At 39.0% G+C, this 17432-nt stretch overlaps 1 protein-coding gene across 7 annotated transcripts in view; it reads right to left on the bottom strand.

The window, feature by feature from the left end:
• Positions 1 to 4786: 4786 nt before the first annotated feature.
• Positions 4787 to 17432, bottom strand: part of LOC118406663 (transcriptional enhancer factor TEF-1-like) — a 32014-nt gene continuing 19368 nt past the window's right edge. For 3 of the 7 annotated variants that reach the window (XM_035806918.1, XM_035806915.1, XM_035806914.1), the window contains 7 exons: positions 15545 to 15744; positions 11838 to 12036; positions 11035 to 11100; positions 10366 to 10532; positions 9620 to 9710; positions 8703 to 8855; positions 4787 to 8023 (listed from right to left, as the gene is read on the bottom strand). In XM_035806918.1, the coding sequence (XP_035662811.1) occupies positions 7910 to 8023; positions 8703 to 8855; positions 9620 to 9710; positions 10366 to 10532; positions 11035 to 11100; positions 11838 to 12036; positions 15545 to 15744 (990 nt within the window). In that variant the 3' untranslated portion in view covers positions 4787 to 7909. The remainder of the gene's footprint in view (positions 8024 to 8702; positions 8856 to 9619; positions 9711 to 10365; positions 10533 to 11034; positions 11101 to 11837; positions 12037 to 15544; positions 15745 to 17432) is intronic. The other 4 variants (XM_035806917.1, XM_035806913.1, XM_035806916.1 and 1 more) reach the window with 2 other exon arrangements.

Genomic DNA, 17432 nt, shown 5'->3' on the forward strand with positions numbered 1-17432 from the left:
TCGCTCGTCAACTTGCACGGAAGGCGTCAAACTTGTGCAAGTTTTTCAATCGTTATCTGTGGGGCTTACTAACTTCGACACATACCCCGACTTTGTAGTTATTTACAACAAGGTTTAGGCTACAGCTAGTTGTACTTCTTACGTGCAGGCATCTATGCATTTCTCCGTAACAATGATTTTTAAAACCTGTCTAAGTTTGGACCCCCTGTCGAAGTATGGCCCCCTCCCGTTAACATTGGAACATTCAGTGAAACCGTGCGATTACAATTCTTGTGCAAATTCCTTGTGTTGTCAACGCGTGTCGGTCTGCATTCTAACTTCCTGTATGCTGATTTCTGGTGCAATTATAACAAGGATCAGATTTAGAATTCATGTGGATCTAAGATAAAGCGTCAAAAGTATTATTACCTCTGATTCCAAGGACTTATAGTGGAAAGTTTTTGGGAGGGGCAAAAAAATACAAAACTTGTCCAACAACAATCTCCATAAAGGTCAGGCAGTTTCAGACGTAAATCGCACGATTTTTCCGCTAACATGATGATCGAGACACTTTTCCTATCACCATGCAACTTATGTTAGGTAATCAGACAGAGAAAATGATAAAAACCTACCTGAAATGGAAGAATTGAAGCAAAACTCCGACCAGGTGTTGGGAACTGTCCGGTCTTTCCGTGTCTGTAATGCTGAATGCTTTAGGGGCAAACCATTAATAGTGCATCCAGCTGGGGTGGTGGATTGCGTTTTCCTTTCACAGTTTTGAGTCAAAATCTTGACTATTTCAGTAAGGCGTCAATATTTTGCATATGAATAAGAATTGGAAAAGAAAAGTTACGCAGTAGAAGATAAAAACTGTCAAGAAGGGAGGTAAAAGCAACCTCCGCTCTTATATTTTATGCATCACCCCGCGGATCCCATCATGCAATGCAACAGGTAGTTTGCAGACTATAAAATACCAGGCAGAAAGAATTGACCTGAGGAAAAAATTGTCTGTCTAAAGCTGACGTGGTACTAAAACTGTCTCATCTTAAGATTTACAGACAAACCTAGATTTACAGACAAACCTAAGGGTAAATCAAACCTGTTGTGGGTCGCTTATTTCAAGCGCAAGTACTGAGTTTGTGAATACCGTACCACAAACTTTGACAAAGTGCCATGTTTCCCCCCTTTGAAAAGAAATTAAGAATTTGTTGTCTGTTCAATTCCAGTGAACATAATACTGATAGACGTTTGACAAAATCTATTGTTATGTAAATAGGCAGGTGGATTTTATTCTGCTGACTAAGTGTGTGCTAAAACTTTCCAATGCAGCAACAGAAAAGAAACCATTTACTCTTACTTAACTAATTCACTGTCGGACAAATCCTCTTTTCATATAGACGAAAGCTAAATCTTCCTTGGATGACAACATAATCTAGGTTGGTTATCAAACTGCATTTACCAGATCGTGTGCGTGTTTGCTAGATAAGTTGAATGACACGTCACTTTTTTTTCCTCCTTTAGGCCATGTTGATTTGATTGTATGGATGACATCTACGTGCGCATCAATTTTCGTCCGGTCTCAAAAATAAAAACAAACTAAAAAGTTGTCAACCGTGCTTTGAATCGTACAAAGCTTTAAATGGAGCAAGTACATGCCGTAGATTAGATAATGATATATCTGGAAACATATACTAATATCAACGTCAATTCCAACGTCAAAGAAGAAAACTGTTCGGAAGACAAAAATGAAGAATCTTTTGTTCGGTATTCAATGCTCTGTGTTAGCCATTTGTGCAACCTTCCAGACTACTTTAGATTTCATAATGAAGGCATGCAACTTTTTTAGGCAAAACTTTTTTTTATTCGCACGCTCGCACCAGTTTTGAGATTCCCAGAGGATGTCATCCATATAATCAAATCAACATGGCCTTAGATATATTCACGTGTGTCACATCATCGGTCCCGACCCGTGACAGATTTCGTCATAACCTCGAACCATAACCATAATATTTCCGTTGTGCATGGCTGACAATTGTATTGAAACACAGTGCCAAAATCCCATATATTTAGGTCAGCTATCAGAAGTATCCAGTGCATTTTCACAAGATCATACAATTTACCTTGAAACGCTTGCTGATTTATGAAAAAAAAGTCATATTTCATTTATTGATTTTACCAGTAGATGACACCAGGGTCCCTGACCCGTCTTTTAGACCTACGTGTCCATAGAAAACAAGTTTGGCTTGTTTGATCCGTCCTAAGGCTGATTCAACAGCTTGTTCGCTCTCATTTGTCCAATCCATAGCGCAAACAGTAAAGAGTCTAAAAACAGCCAAATGTATGGGTCAAAACTACACAAAACGTGCCAAAAACATGCGTCTGTTTAACGATCAACGGATGACGTGTCAGTCCCTCCCTTACCGGGTGATTACCTAGAAATATGTGGGTGACAAAAGGAAGGGTTGTACACCTGTGCAGTGTTTGTTGTCATAACCTTCGAGTCATCTCCGGTCGTCCGAGAAACCGTGTGTGAAAGGGGATGGAAAATTAGTGACTCACGGTCTACAGAAAAAGCAAAATGCTGCAGTTTAAACTTTTTAAAACAAATTTCAAAAGGTCGCTCAAACAACGAACAGGATGTTGAACCAAGGACGACGACTTGTTGTTACTTCATATATTCACGTATACATATGCAGTAACTAAAGTTGACATCAATTTTTGCTCCTGTATGTGATACAGTTTTGCTCTGTCAAATGTGATGATGTTTCACGGATGTGGCATATTAGAGAGAATCTTGGAGATTTTTGTCAGAATCATATTCAATTTGATACAAATTGCAGGGTGAAAGCGAATCTGTAGTGGAAAGAATTATTTATTCTATGGCATCTTGTCTCCTTGCTACTAGTATTCAGTTTTCTTGCCTTTGGGGTTAAAACTATATTCTCTAAGCAGAGGTTGAGATCGTTACTTTGTTCGATCAGTTGTCAGAAACCGATTTCTCCCTTCAAATGCTCAAACGCTCAGTTAAGGAAAGCAACTGAAAACGAAAAATCGTTCTGCAAGTGTTTCTGCAGTTTCTACCACCAAAACGATTTCAACAACTCAAGGCAAGGCAGGGTAGTATATGTAGTAGATGTAGTAGATGACTATACAGGAGATGATGATGATAGTATGTGTAGAAGTTGGTAGTGGGCAACGATTTGTGCGTTTGTCCAATGTCTGTCGTTGCCACAAAGATCACCTACTCAGTTGTTGTCGTGCACTTGCAGTACAACAGCGCCCCTAGTTGGAAGTAGATTGAATTGCAGCTTTGCTATTGCTGACGGCTTTTAGCTTTCGAATCGTTACTCTCCAAGCAGAGGTTAGGCTCCGGCTGTTTTTTTAGCCGTTTTTATCGGGCTTTCTATTTTGTCATTTTTTCTTACTGTGTCCGGCCTAACCTCTGCCCGCACTAACCTATAGGCGGAGCAAACCTATTTGATTCCTTTGAAGAAAGGTGCCAGAACTCCTCCTTTGGAACCATCAAATTGTCATTAGGGGTAAGGATTTTACGGCCCGGGATTATGACACGTCCTGCATCTTCAGCCCGGCTGCGGAAGCCACCCGCCGAGTCTCCTATTCACCTAACACAATGACCTCTAATGACCTCCACCCGTACGGACACAGTAAGAAAAAATGACAAAATAGAAAGCCCGATAAAAACGACTAAAAAAAAAACGTTAAAAAAGAGCCGGAGCCTAACCTCTGCTTGGAGAGTATCGAATCGTCTCATCGGTTTGTAGTCTATACGGTTGGCAGTGAAACGTCCGAAGTCAGTTGACCTAATCAATAGTTACTAACATGCTAAGATATAGTTAGAATTCCCCAAAGATATTAACCGAAAACAGACAAAAGACGAGGTAATAAAGTATGACTATAACGCCCGAGTTTTACTAGGTCTTACTACTAGTAACGTTAATATGAGTAATTTTAGACAGCTTGTAACATGTCAGTTTAAGTGTCAGTTGTGACAAGTGTAATCGACAAATGTTTGATTAACGAGTAAGAGTTCAAAGCCTCCGATTTAAGCTTCTTAATCAGAGTACTTAGTCTAGTAGTAAAGTCTAGTCAATACCAGTGTTTTCACTATGGGCATTGCAGTCCATTTCTGTCACCTAGCGACATTTACAAAAAGTGCAGTTACCGGTCACATGTATAGCGGCCTGCACTTTTGACATTTGTCGACAGGAGGCAGCATTAGACCACAAGCTGGCATTTGCTTGACGGTTTATTGACAAAGGTACCGAAAAAGAGACTAGGCAATGTTGTCAAGCGAGGGGTTAATAATAGGTATGCATTTGTCATATGTTTCTGACAAAAACAACACATTAATTTTCACAGAATAGGATTTCAGGACTGAACTTTATGGAATTGCTAAGACACTTGTAAGCCCCATAGTCCCCTTTCTAAATTTAGTTTATTCTTCTACAGATACCACTACAAAACAAAACAAATTGAGTTCTTATTGCAATTCTTGAATCCACAGTATGTGCATGTCAGTTAGCTGTTCAATACCATTTCAGTGCAAAAGTTAGAAAATCATATTACTCAAAGGTTTCTTGATCTTGACCAAATCAAAGGATCATCAGTACTCTCCAAGATGAGGTTGAAAGGGTTGGTACCTTCTGCTAAGTATAATCTTCTGACAGCCTTGAAGGGTTCTCTGTCAAAAAATGGGTACCAAACAGGTACCAATCTCTCACTGTCACCTCTGCCTTGAGACTAAACCAATAGTTGAGAGAACCAAAGAAAGAGTCGGAGCCTTGGGTTGATGTTTTCAAGTGATCTGTACTTATAATATGAAAACTTAACATTTATACATACAAAGATCAGTGACAATAAAAAGGCTAACACAGGGGATATTGCTGGCTTCAGCACTAGCAGTAGCATCTCACAGCTTTTCCCACTCAACATGCCAACCTGCATGCAGGGGGTATGCCTTACATGTTTTCTTATTCAATTTGTAGTTATCAAAAATTTTCTGGTTAACAAGTCATAGTATGGATATACAGGGTGAACACAGAACTTTGAGGCACAAGGGGATATCATTGTGGATCATACTTGCCAGGCAAGGTATCAAATTCATGCAATATACATTTGTATAATCTTTGATAAAATAAGATAGCGGAGGCAAGGCACGATCCAGTACAAATAGGGTTATGCTGGCTTCGCCCCCCAAGGCATCGCCAAAAAGCACATGGACAGCTTACTCTACAATACACATGAGGTGCTTAAGGTAATGCAACTGCAAGTTGTTTAGAAACTAGGCAAAGATACAGAGGCATACACAAGACTAGGCGCGACACTTGCACAACATTGGCAACACAGAAATGGTGCGTTTTTTCTTATAAATGATACATAATTCTTGAATACATACACAACATTTGAGTAACCTAAACGAAGACATCAAAGCTAAACAGAATGCATTATAAACGAATCATAGGGCTCTTCCCTGCGTAAAAAAAGGAATACAGTAATATCACTATAAGATTATCTTACAAATTGTTGTATTTTGATCAAGACTTGATTTTTTCTTCAAGATGTATTGCACTTCCTTATGAAATGCAAGCTCACTACAGCAACTGCTTACATTGCCCTCCACCATCTTTTTCCTAACACTTCCCATCATCCTTCACTCTGGCCCTCCGCCAAATATACCGTAAACAACTCTTTATTCAACTAAGATCTTATACCGTAAGAGCTACTCACATCTTTTTTCACAGTACGACAGCAATCCACGTCCATCTTTGCTTTTCGACTTTCTTTTTTTCATATCGTCGTATCAAAGCAGGCAAAGCTACATCATTAACATGCAGCAACATCCTTGGCAACCACAAAGCATCATGGGATATATCTATCATCTCTCATAAAATCAGTTAATATCATCCTAATATCACATTCGAACTGCTTTCCATGTGTTTCCTTTCCTGGAATTCTCAATAAATGATCTATAATATCATTTCTTCTGTTCAGAAACCAAAACGTTTCTTTTACTACCAACTGATTACATCACGGCTTTGCTACGTGCACAGACTTGTGACGATAGTGCTCAAGGACACTTGGAGGTCAAGTATCAAAATGTGACATTAGAGAAACTACATGTCATCTTCTACCACAAAATACCTCGTATCTCATCAAAAATACTATCCCTGGACAGAGAAACCTTTACTACATTTTAAGACAAAGTTGGCCTTTGTAAAAGTTTCTCCAATGCATTTTTTCCTCTATGCAGCATTAATTTCTTTATAAACTGTTGGTATGGAACGCACAATCGGTGTTAATAAATTATACAGGAAGAATCCGTTAGCATAGATGCCAGCACTCTGAGAAAGTAACAAAATCTGACTCCTAGCTTTTCCCAACTAGTATTTGTTAATATAAAATTCTTTCTAACTCTGGGAATATAAACTAGTACTGGAAATGTTTCTGTTTAATCAAGAACCTGAATATCAACCTGCTTATCAAGTTAATATTAACCTGCTTACCAAGTTAATAGAATATTCTTACATCCAGAGTTCAAAATACGATTTTGGAAAAATAGAACTCGTAGCAAATCTATAGTTTTCAGGTAGCAAAGTTAGATAGTGTTGATTCATATAGCACTTACTTGGTTTCAAATTACAGATCAACCCTTGTGTTTTATCCTGAACAGTAGAAGCACTCCCATTGGAGCATCGTGAGAACATGTAGAGACAGAGAAGGCTGCCATTGGTCAGTGTAGACATGTAGCCATGCTAATAACATTGCTACAAGACCTGCAATTGGTCCATTATGTCATGAGGTCAACAGATAATCAGACTACCAAATATGGTATAAAGTGTATCACACCAAGGTTTCTATAAAATACTGGGAAACCAGCATGTCTTAGCTATGTACATGTACAAAATTTTTTATCAACATTAGCTATAACCTGTGTCATTGCCTCACTCTTTTTAACTGGAGATCTACAATCAAAAATCATCTTTACATTCCAGTTAGTAAAGGCTAACATTATTGTACAACCACCAACTACTAATGAACTAATGCAAAACTACATGTCATATTAAGTACAAAACTTCGTGGTCTTTAAAGGTGAGGCTATGACAGGGGTTATAGGTATCATGGAAAGACCAACTAACTGAAAGTTCCCTTATAGCACTGCTGGATTCTGCTATAACCATTTTCCAGAGAGACAGACTTGATTGAAACTCAAAGACCTCTATCCCTGCCCACATCTCCAAAGATGCATCTGCCAGAGATGTTGCCCAAAAATGATATACTGTTGAGTTTGAGTTTTTTATCAAACTTCTTAACTTCCAAGATAAGATTGAAAGAGAGTATGTGATTGGGCAACATGACTCACCGATGTTACCATTACTAAGACAATGCCCAATCACTATAGGTGTTACAAATTCAGGCAGAAGTTCCAGCAGTAAAATGTGATAGGGTGACTGAACAGGACAGCCTTTCATAGATATGTGGTCTAAGCTGGGATTTCATAAGGTCTTCATCTCAAGCAAGTCGTGACTCTACAACACAAGAATGACAAGCTGACTTAAGACATAGCTAACACTGCACTGCATCTCAAGGAATCTTCACAGGTTGTGTACATTACCTAAGTACAGGTATAAAGAGTATACAGTGCACACCTTCCCACTGTCTACTTATATCTTTCATTGGGATCAAACAATGCTATACTGTATTTCTGTGTGACTTCCTTGTTTTAAGGAAATGCAGTGCAGTGCTAGCTAAAGATCTTCAGTACTTCTCTGTCTGCTATCTGTCTAGGCGGGTCTGTGTTTAGACCCTGCCCAACTCGATGCACCACCCCAGGAGAATGCCATGACTTGAAACCAAGGAAGAGGTCTGTTATTGGTTCTTAAGTAAGTCTGAGAGTGTGTCTGGGAGACGGTCAGTCCTTGACGAGTCGGTAGATGTGGTGCTGCGCGCCGTGCTCGCTCGTCGAGACCTCGAACACGTACGCGATGCACAGCAACGTCTCCTGGGTGTCACGATTCGTCACCACCTGGGGGGGGGGGGGGAGATTTCAAATATGGTTTCTTTTGGACTTGTTAGACTTAACTTTTAGTGAAATTCTCCCTGGAGGAGTATCTGTAAATGCCAACACAATTCAGACTTGACAAAAAGTGTGCAACTTGATATTTTATTACATTCATAAGATTTCAAAGAAAGCAAAAGCTTGGCATTTTGACCAGCTTTAAAAGTATATTTTTTGTACATTTGTTTCCTTACAATGATTCCAATAAAACAGCACTGACATGATAAGATAGAAAACCTAAAACTACTGTCAAGAGTAAGGATAATACTTCATAGTCAATGGTATCTGGTTGTCATGATTTTGGTTGTTAGAATTCATTTTCAACTCTTCAATGTGACTCATGTAAAAACATCAATTTCTGTATTCAATATGACAAACTTAACAGCTTCATGCCTTAGCTTGCAAGTTCATTGGTGTTGGAAGAAGTCATTTTGGAGAGGGACATAAGTAAAACTTCTAAAATAGCATAATGAGAAAAGGAACAGTTAAATCAGTAAAAAGTGACAACATAGAAGCTACTAGTTCTGTGCAATCAAAAACTCATGTTCCATTTTCCCTTTGCATTCCTCCTAATTCAGAATGCTTCAATGTGATTGTAACGTTTAGTATGTACATCCATGTTTGTTTGTTTGTTTTTATGACTTACCTGCAATATGGTGAAGTTTTCCAAGACACTGTTCATCATATACTTTTCCGGCAGGTGTTTGAGTTTGTGGATGAAGTTGATCATGTATTCACACATGGGTGACCGGTGGATGTTGTACACAAACCGCCCGTTCTCAAACCGTGCATACTCCGTCTGGAACCAACAAAAAATACACGTCAAACAACTAAAATACAAACATGTGCTGGTAATTTGCTATCTAGGACAGGTAAGTGCAGGTAAAATTGCAGTTTTGTAGATATTTCAGTTGTTTACCTGTATCTATCTACACAAGGGTTACAGTAAGGGTCCATGACATGGACAAAATGTGCAAATAAATTTGTTTGGTACAAGTAAGTTTCAAAGTTATCTGCACCAGTGAAAGAATGAAGAAGAAAAGTGCTTTTTCACCCTGCTGTTTCGTTTCTAACACACAATACCCAGAAATGATTAGCTAGTGCAACACACTTTGCAAAGACAACTGACAGTATGAAAATTAAGCTTGAAATATTTTGCTTTTTTAGTTTTATCATCTCTTCTTCCATTTTCTGAGTTTTCCTCTTACAACTCAGAAATTCAAGAACTTCTCAGAACTAATAAGAACAGATATATTTATGACAATATGAGGGAATATATGAGGATCTAAGGTCACACCAATGTATGTACTTAGTATTCAGACATTCTTATCTAACATTTTCGAAAAGGACATAATGAAAACACGAATCTGACTTTTTATGCATTTCCTTCTTAAAACTTTGTAAACCAAGATGTAGATTTTGGCTTTGACACTGTTTTCACAATGGCATTCCAATTCAGGATGAACTATCCATCTCTGAGAACCAGCAGACTAACTTGGTGTGGCCTTAGACATTAGATGGATGAACACTTAGCACTAGAGACAAGACGAGAGGGATACTTGCCAAACCTACCTCTACTTTCTCCACAACCTGTTTGCCGAAAGAGCAAACTTTTGTGGAACATGTGATCGTCATGTTCTGTTCACTCTCGTATCTGTAAATACGAACAAAGGAGTCAGGGGAGAACAACATTCCAATACATCCAAGATATTGCAGCAAACCTTGTATTCACAGTTCTAAATGTAAAGAGTACAAAATGATATAAATCATCTTTCTACCTTGCTTTTGAATTGCTTCTATTACCTCCAATGGAATTAGTGCACTACAATTTTTTCTGTGTAGACTATGCTGTTTGAGCTAAAAGTTCACTAATATCATTATGCATTGTTAGAAGTGTTCCCGGCACTATCTATCAATGGATGGACAAGAGTTTGAACTGAAAGCACTTAATGAAAATTATTCTAGCCAGGAATCCATTCTAAATAGTCAGTCTTTTCCCTGAGTAACCAATAAATTTAAATTCTATCCCTACAGTGTTTAACAAAACGGTGAGAAGTGTACGCGTCCTTCTCGGTGTGAGTGGTTCAAAACCTGTAGTCCCATGGCCACAACTGGGGCAATTACTGTCATATTGAGGTTAACTGAGTGGCGCAGAATAGCAGCTTGCTCCAGACACTTGCGACAATCGTATTGAGGTCAACTGAATGGCAGCCACTCCAGACCCTTGTGATACAGCCCTGTCTATTGCAGCCCCTGGCAGCAAAGAGAGAGTAGTCTTCCCACCCAATAACAATAACCACAACACTTACTGGCTTGTTACTCCGTAAAAGGCACCGGATTCTTCCTGTATGTTTGTATTGAGGTCGGCCCAGAATTTGACCAGAAAGAAGGCCTCCTGCGGTCCCTTGTCGTACAGTTCCTTCAGACCGCCCTTCTTCTCTGGGAACTTGTCATAGATCTGACGTATGTCCACTTGCTATAAAGGAGAGTTACAAAGTCTGCTTTAAACGACAGATATCACTGTATATACAGAAATCTTTGCTTTAACATTGATGAAAGGCTTCTGTTTGGAAAATTTCTACTACTGGTCTTATGATCAGAGTTGTTACCTTAAAATCTAATAAAAGTTTTGGATTCAAGTCCCTAGCAGCACTAAAGGCACTTTACAAAGGCAAAAACTGAGTACCAGGACATCTTTTTCAATGGGATGCAAACCCGAAGTCAACAAATTCGTCCTGATGTCACATTTTGATCACGTTAAAAATTCTGTGTGTAGCAGAACAAACCTTACTGTCCAGTCTTATACAGCTGGTACTTATTGTACAAGACTGGGGAATTTCACCTGAAGGTAATTTAAGGGTTATACAAAACAACAAGGATTGATAACCTTGATTCAAAATATCTAGTACATGTATTATTCTATGTAAATTATCTGATTAATCTTTATCAAACACAAAGTCAATGCTGAGATTACTCACCTCCAACAGCGGGTCTGAGTATGTTGGGTTGTTCGGCCCAATGTGTACAAACAGATGTTTGTGAAACTGGAGACAAACAACAACAACGATTTAGTTTACCAAGGCTAACAAGCAAATGCAAAAAAAACAAAGCTAAAAGACCACTGACATCTATATCTGTATCTATATAGCCAGTATAACCGCCGTTCGGTGTTAACACACCAGCTATGAAATGACACTAAGTAGGAACAACTTTTGTGTGAAGAGAACTTCAAGATGAAAAGTAAAAGTATATATCAGGGTTGGTCCACTAATCCGATTGTCCTGGGCAAGTGAAAGTACTGATTGGGCAAGTGCATGTCCTACCCCACTTGCGAGATTTTGATATACATGTACTTACTTTCTACAGTCATAGCATAAACTTTCATCAAGCATTGTTCAATAGAGGAAAACAGAGCCAAAGTAAAAGAATTTCAATACACAAAGTGAAAATACAAAGAAAAATATTTTCTTTAATTTCTGGCAAGTAGAATGTAACTTTAGGCAAGTAAATTTTTTATGTACTTGCCCAATAGGACAAGTGAATTTTAGAAAACTTGTCAAACCCTGCATATTGATTCATAGTTAGGATAAACCTGTTCTTCAACTAGATCTCTTTCACATATCAATTCACAGCTAGGATATATAAACCCTTTCCAACAAGATCTCTTCAGTGTCACTGATAATAGTTGAAACATCTGACCATTTCCAAAACCATATTTAGTTGCTTGAGTAACTACTTTTTGGCATTGTCAAACCTTGTATGTTTAAATAGCCGTGTTTACCGTGTCGTGATCTCTTTGCTGTTCCATAAACGCGGAGAACTCCACCAGTCTGAGCCTCGCCGTGCCGATACACCTTCCCTGCCACGCCGGCGCCCCCGCCGGCATCATGCCCGCTCCCACCGGATACCCCGGCGCCATCGCGCCCTCCGCTTTCGTCGGCTGGAGACCGTACGGTTGTGACCCTGCGAATGGTTTAACGCTGGGAAAGGAGGGAGAAAAGGGAGGTTATATACCACTTTGTACAGTAATGAAACAGTTAAGGGTGCAGCCACATTTGTTGTAGGTTGTCGAATGGTATAACACTGGGCAAAAAGAGACAGAAAGTGAAGTTATAATGCTGTGTGCAGTTAACAAAACAGCTAAAGGCGGCCACATTCGTTGTAGGTTCTTGTCTGTTTGATGCCATAGAATTTTCAGGCAGGCTGTGACAGAACCAAATGCTGAAAAAGATCTTAGACTGCCTTTTCTGTGATAAGATAGCTGAATCTTATACAAAACATGCACGACAGTTCTAAGAATGGCCTTAGTTTGTGATTGATCATACAATAAGCATGACAGTGCCCTATGCTACAGTAATTATAAGCTGAAGACCGTTTGGATGTAACTGTAGGAATTGTTGTAAAAAAAGGAGAGAGAAAGTATAGTTAGACCACCGGTTCCTTCCATCTAGTCTACAACAAACAAGAATTTCAGTCAGTTATTCACAATATTCTTTAAGAATCCAAGGAAAATATACCAACCTGTTTCAAGATAGGGAAGTAGTGTCATCTAAATGCTATCTTTAAGTTCACAAATCAACAATCAAAATCTGAAACCGCTGACTGCTATAAAAACCGTACCACACAGAGACAGGGAAACCCCATGAATGCACCTGTGACTGTAACAAACACACACTGTGGCCCAGGTGAGGCAATCAGTGCCATCATTATGTCAAAAATTTCACCTGCCCAGAAGACAGTTGATTCTTCACATTTACTGGGCTTTTGGAGTTCTTTGTGGGGAATAGTTAGTTCCTCGGGGTGAGCAATAGTCTGCATTAATATGACAAAAATGTAATCATAGCTCCATTGAAAGAGCACCTTAGGCAGGTATCAATGGTATAGAAACAAGAGAAGGAACACACTATTGTTCCTTCAATCAGGGCTTATTCTACTCTTGTGTCTTTTATCTTTAAAGCATGCTAGAAACCATTTTGTTCTGCTACTCCTTGCATGACTACTGTTATATATTCTTTCTTTAAATATTAAAAAAAAAAAACATTTTGTTATACTACTCCTTGCAGGAGTAGGCAATTTCAAGGAACAAAAAGGCATTTATGTGATACATTCATTCAAAGTTGGCACCATGAAAATCGCGTTTGCACTGTCTTTTAGTTGACAGTTGAAGCAATGGTAGGAACTGGTAATAGTAAAGCTAAAAAAACACTAACATTTCAAAAATTTACAGTATCACATCTGTAACTGTCTTGTTTAACTGATACAGGTACAGAATCTGGATAAACACTTTGAAAGTATTATGTCCCTGCAATGGATAAACTATGAAGATAAATGTGAAAGCTTGAGCCAAAATGTCTGGTGCTTCATCAAAAACCAGATGTACTTTTACCAAGTCATGGCTCAATTTTCAAGTCAAGTTGGTAATGGGCCAAACTTTGTAACACATAGGTGCCAGACTGTTTCCTGGGCTTATACTCAATGGTTCCTCACTCAATGGTTAACATGGCCTAATGTAATTTTGCCATAGAGTCTAACTTTGGGGCTGTGGTGAAATTTACTTGGGGGAATATTGGCCGTGCAAGCTGTGGAGTTCGTCTGTTCAGGCCCTGCTAACAGTCTAGCATCCAGGCTATACATAATGTGGCCTCAGGACCAACTTGACTAGAAGAACAACCTTGGTAGAAGTACATCTGAGGAGGCCCTAGAAACAGCCTAGCATCCAGGCTATATTTCATACAACCTGTACATACATGTATCTTTTAAATGTCAGTTTCCCTAAACTGATAACCATTAGATGATTTACAGCCTGAATTAATGTGAAACTGCCTCTGAGAGGCAATAGTTTTAACCTTTCTCCTGCTGAGTTGACCTCTTGAGGAGCAAATTGGTTGTGGTTATGTATGTATTGGTTATAAAATTAGGTGTTACACCGAGGGTTAAGGTTCAAAAATTCAAGGGGTAACAGAAACCGTTTAACGACTAAGCTGTTAAACAGTCTATGTTATAATCCTTACATTCTGGGATCGATGTATTCCTTTTGTTTCTGGAAACATTACATTACATTATGGAGAACAGTGTATCAATAGCTAAACTTCATGCTTTTATGCTGTGCAGTTTTTTTACAGACTATCAGGTGTAAAGATTAGTTTTTTGTATATTAGGAGGCCCAGGCAGTCTTAGTTCTTGGAAAAACATAAAATGTTACAATTTTGAAAATGAATAGATAACGTCAAAACTAATGGTAAAAAAACAACACCGTGGCAGGTGTAAACAAAGAAATGCAAGATCAAAGCCAAACGTAGCAGCTGAAAACATCCTGACAAATTTGGTGTGACATTAAACATGTTGCTGCAACAGTGTTGGGGCAGCCTGCGCAGAAATGGCAGGGAGGCAGCCGCGGGACATACAATTCCGTGCATACTTCTGTCTCAGATGAAATGGGGAAATTCCACACATTCCAGGCAGCAGATAGCTTCCCCTTCATCGTCTCCATACCACACCTGCCACCGTGGGGGCTGTTGCAGAATACAACATGCCTTGTAAACAAAATCACCTTATGCGAGAGTAAACATATTTTTGTTGTAGAGGGTTGTTGCAGAACACAACATGCCTTGTAAACAATATCAACTTATGTGAGAGTTAACAAATTTTTGTTACTTTATCTTACATTTAAGCATTGGCGTTTTTTTTTGTTTTTTGTTGTGAAAACAGTCCAACATCATCTGTTTTGCTCTTTCACACAGGGAGGAGGCTTTGGCACTTTTCTCTTATTAGAAGTCTGCATATTAGCCTGGTTACCAAACCCCAGCCCGATCTCAAGTATCTATGGTGCATATTTTTGAGGTTGGGGTATGGTATCCAGGCTATCTGCATATTAGAAGTCTGTGTATCTGTATCTGTATCTATATAGCCGGTATAACCGCCGTTCGACGTAACACAAGAGCTAGTGTAAAACATACCCTCAGTGTGTAGGGCTCTAGATGGCCATGTAGCCAGAATGTCAGACTGTTTCCAGGACATACACAACAGGAAATATTGCCACAATGCTGATATAGACCCTGAGCAAAATTTCACTGGGGCACAATGGCCCTGAAATCTAGGAGCTGGCTTGTGTAGGCTGTGGAAACAGTCTGGCATCCATGTCACAAAGAGGGCTAAAGTGTGCTTTATTCAGGCTATATACAGTTAGTATGTTTCTGTATCAATCAGTGTTCTAGCCAGCCTGAAATGTTTTTCCGTCCCCTGGATTTTGAATGGAAATCCTGTCAAGCGTTGAAGGTGCGTCAATCCTACGGGGTCCAGGGAAATTTCAAAAACTAGACCTTCTGAAATGCTATTTCCTGCATTTTGTGGGGCAAATTTTGATGGTAGAGTAGACCCAGTTTGGTTCAATGGCATCTATGCCGTCCCCAGATGCAAACTTCTTTGACGGAAGAACGGACACTGGCTAGAACCCTGGTATCTATCTTTGACTACAGTTGCTCCACTTACTCCTGAGAAGTCTGTGGCATGGCGCCCGGCCACATCCCGTACGTGGGGCGCACCGCCGACGCTCCGGGGGGCACGCCCATGCCCGGCATCCCCGCCATTGCTTTGTTGTGTATTGCTGTTGCCGAGACGATCTGCGCAGACGACATGGCCGCCATCTGCTGCAGTGCCTTGTCCTTCGCCGCCTGGTCCTGTACATGAACCAGTAGTAAGAAAACAAAGAGCACATGAGCAACTGCCGACCGCTGGATTGTACTGCTACACACCTTCCGTCACCTGGCCTGTTGTCTGCTCTGTTTCTGCTCTCTAAACTATACAGTATCTAACACAGGACAAACACATGGTTACCCTTCAGCTTCCTTACTTCCAAAAATGTATTGCTCTTATCTAATTTTAGAGACTCTAAAGCTACAAAAAAAGGCCTAAATTGAGCTGAGCATGACTCAAATATTATAAGTACTCGTTTATTATCATATAAAAAAATGATGGAGAGTTTTACACTTTCCAGACATAAATGGTATCTTTATGAAAAGGTATATGTCTTACAAGCAAAATAAGGGCCACTTCATTTTTTGAATTTACTTTTTTTCCATAATATCTAAATTTCATCACTTTTCCTCTCCTGATTCAAACTGTTGTTGCTAAAAATGTAGCATCTTTCAAAAATACTGGAACAGTTAAAAAATAAGACATTTTTACACTATATCTTAACATCATGTTTGTTGATAAGCTAAGATCTTTCTTTTAAGAAAAAAGTTCAAACTTCCTTTTTTGGCAAGGATTTTTTAAATCTACTGTTGTGTAATTGAATTCAAATTGTCTAGAATTTCAGCTTTTCTTGTATTTTTTATCATGCTCTTTTAGTGTTTTCATTCGAAATAAAATAGGAGAGGATGGACAAAAGAAATACAAGAAACAAAACTCAAACTTAACAAAAAAAGACATTATCACGTAAGATATCCAATTTGATATTGAACCAACATATTCGTATGTATGTATCCGTAGAACAAATAAATATTTACCAATAAATCATTTGTACACTGATATGTAAACCAGTAAGTGAAGGAACCACTCTGTTTTTCAACATTTCTTTTAGGAAAGTTAGGTAAAAAGACAAAACAGTTTCTTTTTCAAAAAGCAGTTACAGGGCTCTCCCTAAGTAATGGAATAATGGTGCCGCATTACTTTTACAACACCTCATCACTTTTCAAGTTTTATTCTGCTTAGATTAAAAAAAATCTCCTTGTTTTAACCAATTTTCACCCTTGTTTTAAAGATCTGGAGAAAGCCCAAAGTCATAACAATTAAAAGTTTTTTTCTTTCAAAACCAAAAACATTTAACAACTTTTTGTACAGTGATAGATTTTTCAGTTTGTCTGCTTTGGTGTTTCTTTGAAAAGGACATCACAGAGTGATACCAAACGTGTTCATAAACACAACATCTACAAACTAAAATAAAAATAATGACTCAATATAAAACAAGAATAAATGAATGAATGAATGACATTGAGTATGAATGTTCAAAACAGAAGGGAGGGAGGGAAGCACATAATGCGGGGATAGACAGACAGGGGGAAGATAAAAAGAACGACAGCACAACGACTGTTATCCTTCCTAGCGACACCCCCTTGTTCTATTACAGACAATGAGGGGAAGCGAAACGCTGGGGACTTGGTCAGTTGGAGTCTAGTACGACCTAACGTCAAAATTGAGCAAAAAGCGGCCAAAACAACATAGTGGGCGGGGGACTTTGGAGGAATCAGTAGAATTTGCGTGGGAACTGCAGGAGTTTTAAGAAGCACGTTCAACGAGCCAAAAATGTTGCGTTGGGGATTCAACATTTAGGGAGTTACGTGGCTTAACGCAAATTATTTTCTCTGGTATGGTACAG

The sequence above is a fragment of the Branchiostoma floridae genome, chromosome 19 (assembly GCF_000003815.2).
Source record: "Branchiostoma floridae strain S238N-H82 chromosome 19, Bfl_VNyyK, whole genome shotgun sequence".
In the NCBI taxonomy this organism is placed as follows: domain Eukaryota; kingdom Metazoa; phylum Chordata; class Leptocardii; order Amphioxiformes; family Branchiostomatidae; genus Branchiostoma; species Branchiostoma floridae.